This window comes from Meleagris gallopavo, chromosome 14, assembly GCF_905368555.1.
Source record: "Meleagris gallopavo chromosome 14, MGAL_WU_HG_1.1, whole genome shotgun sequence".
NCBI classification, from domain to species: domain Eukaryota; kingdom Metazoa; phylum Chordata; class Aves; order Galliformes; family Phasianidae; genus Meleagris; species Meleagris gallopavo.
This window is the reverse complement of record NC_139417.1, coordinates 7,034,270-7,043,665: the sequence shown is the minus strand read 5'-3', so window position 1 is coordinate 7,043,665 and position 9,396 is coordinate 7,034,270. Positions and strand designations below refer to the sequence as shown.

General features: G+C 35.2%; 1 protein-coding gene across 5 annotated transcripts in view; it reads right to left on the bottom strand.

Annotated features, from left to right (window-relative positions):
* Positions 1 to 1,964: 1,964 nt before the first annotated feature.
* The window catches only part of CACNA1D (calcium voltage-gated channel subunit alpha1 D), a 168,517-nt gene continuing 161,085 nt past the window's right edge, over positions 1,965 to 9,396 (bottom strand). For all 5 annotated transcript variants that reach the window (XM_085236268.1, XM_085236267.1, XM_085236269.1 and 2 more), the window contains 5 exons: positions 8,921 to 9,070; positions 7,061 to 7,224; positions 6,010 to 6,131; positions 4,967 to 5,287; positions 1,965 to 3,980 (listed from right to left, as the gene is read on the bottom strand). In XM_085236268.1, coding sequence (XP_085092394.1) covers positions 3,687 to 3,980; positions 4,967 to 5,287; positions 6,010 to 6,131; positions 7,061 to 7,224; positions 8,921 to 9,070 — 1,051 coding nt within the window. In that variant the 3' untranslated portion in view covers positions 1,965 to 3,686. The remainder of the gene's footprint in view (positions 3,981 to 4,966; positions 5,288 to 6,009; positions 6,132 to 7,060; positions 7,225 to 8,920; positions 9,071 to 9,396) is intronic.

Genomic DNA, 9,396 nt, shown 5'->3' with positions numbered 1-9,396 from the left:
CCATTTCTATTCAGATATTTTTTCTATAGATAAGCAGATGATAGTATATTATGTATTCAAGAAGAGTTCACTGTAAAAGTTTTTTGATGTAAGAATTGGGAAGTTCCTAGACCTGCCAGCCTGACTTCAACCAGCAATGGTACTGTGAGTGCCAGCACCAGCATTTCCATGGGAACTGCTTGCTGTGGGTGCTTCGAAGACAGCTGGATGATTCTGGCTGGGGGCAATAAGATTAAGAAAGGTGACCAAACTCATTTCTTTCTGTACTTGAATCTCAGTTCAAATTGCTTTAGCATGAGAAGTGCTATTAAAAGCAGTAGAAAATAGCAGTATTTGTAAAACTGCATTTTGTCTCATTTAAGGACACTCAGGATTTTGTACACCGGAACTTCTGATGTTTCTCCAGCTTAAAATACTTTAAAATACTTTTCAAGTGTATGATTTCAATTACTCTACAACTAAGTAAGGCAACTAGGAAAGTAAATAGTGGGCTTGTAACAGACATTTTCTGTAACAGAAACATATTGAAGTATTTATATATCTTATTAAAATAATAGTTACATGACATGGATTGTTGGGAAAAAAAATAAAAGCATTTGTGCATGTTATTAATAGTTCAAAAGTTACTGTAGATACAACACATCTTATTGCAGTGTTCTTTTTAGTCTATATTGTTCTGTCATCCAACCTCCAAAAAAAAGCACAATGTTCAAATATGAATATATTTTATATGTACAATTTTTAAGTGAATCTAACTTCTCTTAGTTGTATTTAACTCCTTGCTAATGGACAACCATAATGCTTTCTGTCATTATGTTCATATGTAAACATATCTGGGAAATCATGATAAATGCAATAATTGTTGAGATCACTTTCATTTCTTTTAATGGAGTGATGACTACAATTCTGTGATTCATTCTAAGGCTGCCAGTTACCATGTACATATACGGGTTCATCTTTTTTTCCTTACACTTCTGTGATAAAATTGAACAGTTATTCTATGTATAGTTAAACCATTAATTATATAGAACGTGGCTTGTAGCTGAATTTCCTCCACTGTTCATAAGGACTGTTTTCTCATAAAATAGTATATCTGCCCCAAAGAGTGTCTTTCTCATCAGACCATTCGAAACTGAGGACTAGCTATAATATTAGCAAGAAAATACAGTGAAGTCAGCATATCTTTTTCTGTCTGTTCAGACATATGCTTAATTTGAAAAGTTCAGCGCAATCTGCTACAGTAGATGTGCTATGAGAAAAGTCTATGTCATTACTTATGGGTTTTTTGTTTGTTTGTTTTTGTTTTAAATGTTCCATCTCCAGCTTTCTTAAAGGCGTTTTTCAGAAATGAGGTGGAGCTGTGAAAACTTCTGACTGCTATTTCTGTGAAATAAGATCTGAAAACTTTATTTTGGTATCGGAAACTTTGCTCCTGTAAGTTAAGATGAGTAACAAAATGACTACAGTGGGTAACGCACCTCAGTGACAGGCATAACAGATTTCACTTCTTAAGCAATGTTAAGTCAGATTTGCTTGATTGCTTCCATACATTCACACCTCTGGGAGCATTAATCCCCTAGAGAGTACAGCAGGAATACAGCCCTTGTTCATACAAATACTCTAATCACTTTTCTCCTTTCTGGTTAACAGCAATTATTCATAAAGATCTTGCACACTATAATTCTGTAGATCTGTAATCAAATTCCATGTGTTCCTTTCCATTCTCCAAACGGTACAAACAGAATTTCACTTTTGGAGCTTCCTGGTGAAAAACTATTAGTAAAAGGAGTCCCAAGTATAATAAAATTATTACACAGTTTTATTTTGAAGAACATTTTGCATTTGTTTTAATACAAAATGATTTAGGTCAAGAAAGAATTTACAAACCTTTAAGTTCTTATCCTGGCATTTGAAATAAGAATGATTCCAGAGGAAGTCTGTATGCTATTCATAGGAAATTGTCATTATGTACAAAATGTTTATTGACATGTTTTAAACATCACATTTGTAAAAATGTGAACTGGATTGCTATCTAGCATATGAACTACAGGTAAAACCTGATAATGCAACTTGTTAGAACAAGTCATTGTTATCCAGTGCTAACAAAATAGACAGTAGCTTTCAGTGTTTTTTTATTTTCCTCCAAGGTTGTATTAGCCTCAAAGTCATTTCAGGGTTTTACTGCATTATGAACAATATCTCAGCCCTCTTTTGATTGCATAAAAATAAATCTTTGAAATAGTACACATAAAACAGAAAGGTAGAGGCAATAAAGTCGTATACTTTTTATATAATTTTTTTTTTGGGGGGTTCTGTGAAGAATCATTTAATTATATTTCTTCTTTTTCTGAGCAAAGTAAGCAGTACTTAGTAAAGCATTTTCCTTTACCCATGAAATAGTTTCTGCCCTAGATGCTTTCTATCACAGTAGGGTACATAGGTAATGTACTTTGTCAAAACAAACTGTCCCATGATCAGTAGTACCCTGGCATGAACTTGCCAATTTTTTAATAATTTTAATTTTTCAGTAGCATGGGATTAATACAAAAATAAAATTACAACTTACTTTTCAATCAAAATGTTAAAATAATTTCAGATCTTTTACCTTTCCAAGTATAAGACTGCAAATGGTCAACTGTGCATCCCTTACACAGAGAGATTCATTTGACACCATAATGTTAAAAAAAAAGTCTGTGTTGTCAAGTTCAAACTTGACACTTTATCCCAAAAAGATTTACAATGAGAGGTGGCTCTATTTAAATATTTATGCTATAGATCTATATATTCCAAGTAAAAATACTCATATCTAGAATTCTGTGGAGAGTTACAATAATTAGGGTCCATAAATATTGCTGCAGTTCAATTACGGTACAATAATTACAAAATATAGAACATCTCTTTACAAATACAAATCATTGTATATTACAATTCATTTACAATAATTTCTACTATATAACTTTTAGCAAACTATCTTATCTAATTCTACTTTAACCTGGTTGCAAGTGCATTAGTAAGAATGCAATTATTCCAGTATATTTTGCCCTTAACGTGATAGTCATAAAACAGACTATCTGAATGATATTTTCCTATGTAAACTGATGTTACATATGACAGAGTATTCTTTATATAACTTCTTTTTCCAATGATCTCTAACAGGTAGAGCATGACAAACCATGTTTTAGAAGAGCATTAAGAAAAGAAATTGGGAGGCAGGTTTGAAAACAGTATTAGAATAGATATGTGATGGATAGCTGATATGCTCTTGAGTACTGAGGTAATGACATTATTGGTTGTCATCACTCACCTCGTGTTGTGCTGGACTTACACATTTTCATTGACAAAATCCCGCTCTACTATGAAGGACAGCAGCACAAAGTTGAAGGACAGGCAAGATATTACACCTCAGAATCCCACTCGAGCCCTCAAAAAACTGATTGTCAGAACCTGCTTCTTTCCAAAATAACCTTATTCCTACAGAGAAACTGAAGCTTCTGTGGGAAGAGATGATGTGCTGCAGCTCTGATTACATTTCAGCAACCCGGAGATAATCTGTTTATTAGTTATGGCTTCCTTGAGGCGTGACATCACTTGTACAAAACTTGATCAATTAACCCCAACTAGTGCCTAGCATCTTTAAACTATGAGGCACTTTTTCTGTTATTTAAAATCATTTCCCTTGCTAAATACTATAAGCTTGTAATGCATATCATTTCATCAGCTAAGTCTTCTTCATATCGTCCTGGTTCTGGTTCTTCGTCACTGTAGCCAGGACCAAATTCTTGAAGTTCATAATCTTGTCTGCTTAAAATGGGGAACATATCCCCATTGGTCCCATTGCTAATATTTCCATTGAGAAGATTACTTGCCGCACTTTCCATCTCATCGATAGTCATGTCACAAGCATCAGCAATCTCATGTTTTGTAGCTGAAACAAATTTAGGGTCCTTTGCATACCTTCCTAGGCCTTCAGATATAAGTACCTGGCAGATGGAAAGGAGAGAATGAGATATAAAGCAGAATTATGGAAGAACAGAGATATCATAAAAACATTTTTCATTTGTGGAAAATACTAGAAACTCCATGCTAAATCACAAATCAACAAACAAATGGCTTCAAACTACACTGTATCAGTTATGTGGTATTGTAATTGATAATGCAATGCATTCAGTTGTTGTCGTTAGAAACTAAGGAGGAGTCTGATAAACATAGGACAGCAGCTACTAAATCCCAGATGAGAAAACTGGGATAAGTTGCTGAAACAGAGTTCTAGATACATGCTAGGTATTTTAGAATACATAGAAGAAGGATGCTGAAGTCCCATTTAGAAACAGTGAAGTATATTGTTCAACTTGTAGCAGAAGGAAATGATAGACAAAAGCAAGAACAGCAACTATCATAGTCAGAAATGCAACAGGTTAATATTATTAATACAAAAGAATTTCTAACATTCTTTAGTACACCTGCAAATCAATCCCAGTTGTCTTTGTTCACCCTCTCTGCAGCCAGTACACACCTACACAGTACACACAGAGTTCCTGTTCTTCGATCAGATTACTGCAAAAATGGCTATTTATACATATAAAATAATATAAATAAATAAATGGAAACAAAGCAGAGAACATATGCATCATCAGCTCTTGTGAGAGGATATTTCACAATTGATCCTCATTGGCTAGAAAGCTTAAAGTTCATTTTAAACCCTGTCCTTGATGTTCCCAACTTTCCTTCTACTGACCTCTTGCAGCCTGCCTCTCAGCCCTCTGACACTGTGATTTTGAATTCCACTGATCCTTTACAACACAGCAGCTGAGAAGTTTCCCTATCTTTACTTGAGATCAGTTTCAGTTGAAAGTGAAAATACCACATTTTCAGAGAGATTGTGCAGACTGAATGATAAGCATTTCAGTGTTAACACAAATGCTAAGCAGACACTCTTGATGACTTCAGAAGTTTCTGTAATACTTACCGCTTCTACCAAACTGTCCGCACTCCTCTGTTTGTCACTGTGTTTATGCCTAAAGTCATTAGGTACTGTTAAATTGGCTGGTGTAAATGTTCGGTAGGAGATATCGGGGTCGTCTGTGTACCAAGAGCTCCTGTGCAAGGAAGGCAGGCTACCATTCATATGTTCTGTAGATTCAGCCCTGTCAACTTGGATTAGAGGTGTGTAATATGGGGTACGGTCCCTGTTGGGAGGGGTTGCAGGTGGGGTAGCCCATGAACGCGTGGAACGACTTGGTGAATGTTTATGAGCTTTACTGGAATCCAGACCCGCAACAGCCATGACCTGGAATGGGGGAGAATTTTTAAAGTTAGTGATTTCAGACACTCTGAGTCATACTCAATTCTGATTTCAGCACTTAGCTCCAACCAACTCTTTTGGCAGATTCTATGCAAAGTTAATATTTTCTGCTGTTTAGAGTCAAGTAAAAGAGGAACAGAATTGAGATTAGTAAATAGCATAAAATTGTATTTTTTTTATTATAGCTAGTTTATGTACCTTGCTTTCTTTAGCCTCTGAGGAAGAGGGCCCTATTTATCATTCAGAATTGTTTAAAAATCTCTGGCTGGGGCTGCAGCAGGGGATAGGAGACTTGTGCCACAGAAACACTTTGTTTGGTCATATGAAACTAAACTATTCCACTCAATATGAAGTAATTATAAACATTAAAAAACAATTAACAAGACCACATGACACAAGTCCTAGTTTAGATCAACTAAGTAGACATATATAGAGTGTAAACAGGAAACAGTAACCTGATTCAGAAAGATTAAATTCAGCTACAGGACAAAGAATATGGATTTATTTATATTCACCATATACTACCTATGCTTATTAAAAGATCTGAATTATTCAGTAGCATCCTCATGCACTAGGAATGACCACCTACTACTTAATCCGTGCAAAATCCTCTAGTACCATTTTAAGCAGAAATGAAAGTCTAAGGTACGATATAGAAGATAAAAAGATGTAATTCATTATTAGTTAAATAAAGTCCTTGGATTTACCTGCTGTTGCATTAAGTGAAGTGGTAAAGCAGTGCGATGGTGGAAATTTGGAGAGAGTGGTATATCATCTTGACTACTCTGTCGGCGGAGGCATTCAAAATTAAAGGAAGATCGTCTATTTGCTATGGAGAAAGCATAATTGATTAGGAAAATGAAACAGTTTTCCTCAAAATCTGTTGTTTCCAGAATTCCACTGTGCAACAACTATCACATAAAAAATATCCTACTGATAAGAAAAAGAGTTTGCTAACAGAAGAAAGCAGTTGTTTATAATAAATAGATTAATCACATGAGCAAATACAGTCCTAGGCAGAAATATGAGCAGCAGAATGTGAAGCAGCATGTTTATGAAAGAAGCGTTTTCCAGTTCTGCAGATTGGTTTCTATACTTAACTTCAGAGTTTCGCTGTACGATGCTGTGAATAACAAAAAATAAGAGTTTATTCTTTCTTCTCCATTCTTCCAAATTCTTCATTCTAATGAGTCAGACTTCCAAAGGAAATACCAAATCCCTAGTTTATAAATAAAAAACCCTCAACCCCACACCATTAAGTTTGCTCTTGGTTCTGTTTTTCCTGCAAATCACTGAATTTCAGTCTCTAGTGTTTACTAAAACAGTAGGAGTTATTGGGAAGTAATCTCAGTGTCATTAAGAAGCGTGGCTGTTAAGGGGAGGGGAGGTGCCAGCAGATGAGACAACAGCAATGCTGCACATCTGTGGGTGTGAATAAGGAAGACTCAGACTGAAACCCTCTGATAAATGTTTCAAAGAAAACTAAAGCTACATTCTACCTTCATTTACCAGTTCAAGTAAATCAGCAATTACAATAATTGGTTTCATACTACTGCCTCAGTGAGGCAAAGGGTATTTGACTGATTTCTATGTTAGGATCTGTAGATTTTGAGCATCTCTCAGAAATCTGCTGGCAATACTCATCATGAAATGTCACGTTTGAAATCCAAGTTACAAATAAGCTTTTTAAACTGGAAAATATTTTTATGAATTTAAATCATTCTGGGTTTGCAAACACATTGTTCTTAATGTACGTACATGCTGGTGTTGGAGGTAGCAGCCGTCTCCTAGGAGATCTTTTTGTATCATAGCAGGTCTGTGAATCATCTTCCTCAAAAAACCCATGTGGGTGATGGTAACCTTTTGGTCTTTCAAAATCTGAGTCATGGCAGTGATGTCTACAGTGGTAATCATACACATGCCTGAATTCAAGTACAGTAAAGAAAAGATTATTTCAGAGTTTCTGTATGTTGAGCTGTTTAGATTTCTAGAAGATACCCAAACAAAACCAGGTATAACTACATTATATAACTACATGACTTAGTTTTAAAATCTATGCTGTGTGTACAAACAGATTTGGAGGTAGCATACATTTTTCAACTAGTATAATTACGTAACATGTTGTCATATGAAATGTTTATCGAAGTATATCAGCAATGAAGTTATTCCTACCAGTACAGGCTAAACTGAATGTTGCTTAAAAAACAACTCTAAAACCAAAAATCTGTTCTTCTCCTGTCATTCTTTTTTTTGAACCCAGGTGTTGGAGTACAGAAATTCAGAAAACAGAATTCAGCCTTTCACACTCCTGAAACTTCTGAAGTCAAAAATCAAATATCACAAGGTTATTATTTGGCTGTAATTATCATGCAAAAAATGAGTGTCCTGAAAATTCTGTGAAACTCAGCTTTTATGCAAATCTTAGCTTTGACACAATCCAACACAATGCAGATTAGGGTGCCAATCTTGTTAAAATTCATATGGCAAATAAAGATAGCATATGAGGAGAATAAAGCATGTGTGGTGCTAGTGCATGTTGGTTTATGGAAATAAATTCCTCTATTTTTGGGCTGTCTTTCAACATTAAAAAAAAATATATTAATAGAAGTGGAGAATATTGCTGAGAATTTGTTGAAGCAAATTCAGCAGAAGAGAAGCTGTTTTAAGGAAGATAACCAGACAACAAGCTACTCAAGATTTTTTAAGACCAAATGTGAGGTTTGGATCTGATGTTGCTGAAGCAATGTCACAGTGGTGTTTGTCAAGCCAAACTATCTTGGGAAGTACAGTTCTAAAGTTAGAAAAACCTACTATGGTCCATTCCTGAAGAAGTCGAGTGAAAGCAAGTTGCAGCAAAGAAGTTAAAATTATCAAAAGAAAATCAAGGCTTTACTTGCTTAAGTTTAAAATTAAGATTTGAATGCCAAGTTGAAAACAAGAACAATGAAATTCTACTTGACAGAAATGCTACAATTAACTAAACTACCTCTCTGGGTTTGGGCGAGAAAAAACATAATTGAGTCAGAAAATTGAGAAGAATTGGGTTATAAAGCTAGAACCCTGCAGTTACACCACAGAGCCTCAGATGAATACAAGTTTCCATATTGTTCAGTAATATAAACGTGAAGAAATGCCAACGTGCTGACTGAAATGCCATCTACGATGTTTCCATAAAGAGTATGAAAAAACCATAAAAACCATCTGTTCCCAGCACATAAAGGCCAGGACAACCATGAGAGTATTAAGTGTGTGTTTTAACAAGACAGAAAATGGTGCCAAGATGAGGATGATTAATGAAGTAATACAATGAGAATTTTCAAAAGAAAGATACCCAGTTCTATATTAGTTGAGCTAATACCAGCACTAGTTTATACTCAGGTCAAATGAACTTTCTGCTTTGCTTTAAATTTGGTAAAGAACTTCTGCTGGATTCAGCGTTTGATACAAACACAAAGATCCTTGGTACACCAACTCTTCTTGTCCTTCACTTCATTAAACAGTGGTTGTGAAGTATTAACTTTATTAGAGGATTTTCAGTGCAAGTGCACTCGCTGAAGCCTACGTGGATTAGTAGTATATCAATTACTGAAGTCCCTTCCTCAGTTAAAACACACTCACCTGCTTCCTGACAACATGCTGTCTTCCTCATAGTATTCTTCTCCACTATAATAATCCTGCTCTCCCAAATAATGATCATCATTGCAATAGTCTCGAATGTCACGTTCTTCACGGCAAATTGTTGGTCGACGGCCATCACCAGAGTCAGACCTGGAAGCAGCAAGCAAACTTGGGACTGATTATGGTGCTTTCAAGAAAAAAATACAAGCACTGACAACTCTTGTGGGCAGAGTGTGACTTTACAGTATGTTCTGAGGAAGTACAGGCCAGAAGTAGTTGATCTGATACAAATATGAAAAGATTGGGGAATGCATATTTGGGATACAAATATGAAAACGTGGGGATGCTCTGCAAAGCCAAATACATTTGACAAAGACATTTTTACAAAATCTAAATTCAGGATATTTGGTAGAATAAACCTCTCTCAAATGTCTCAAATTTATGACATAGCTAAAAAATTAAAGAGAACTCATTGA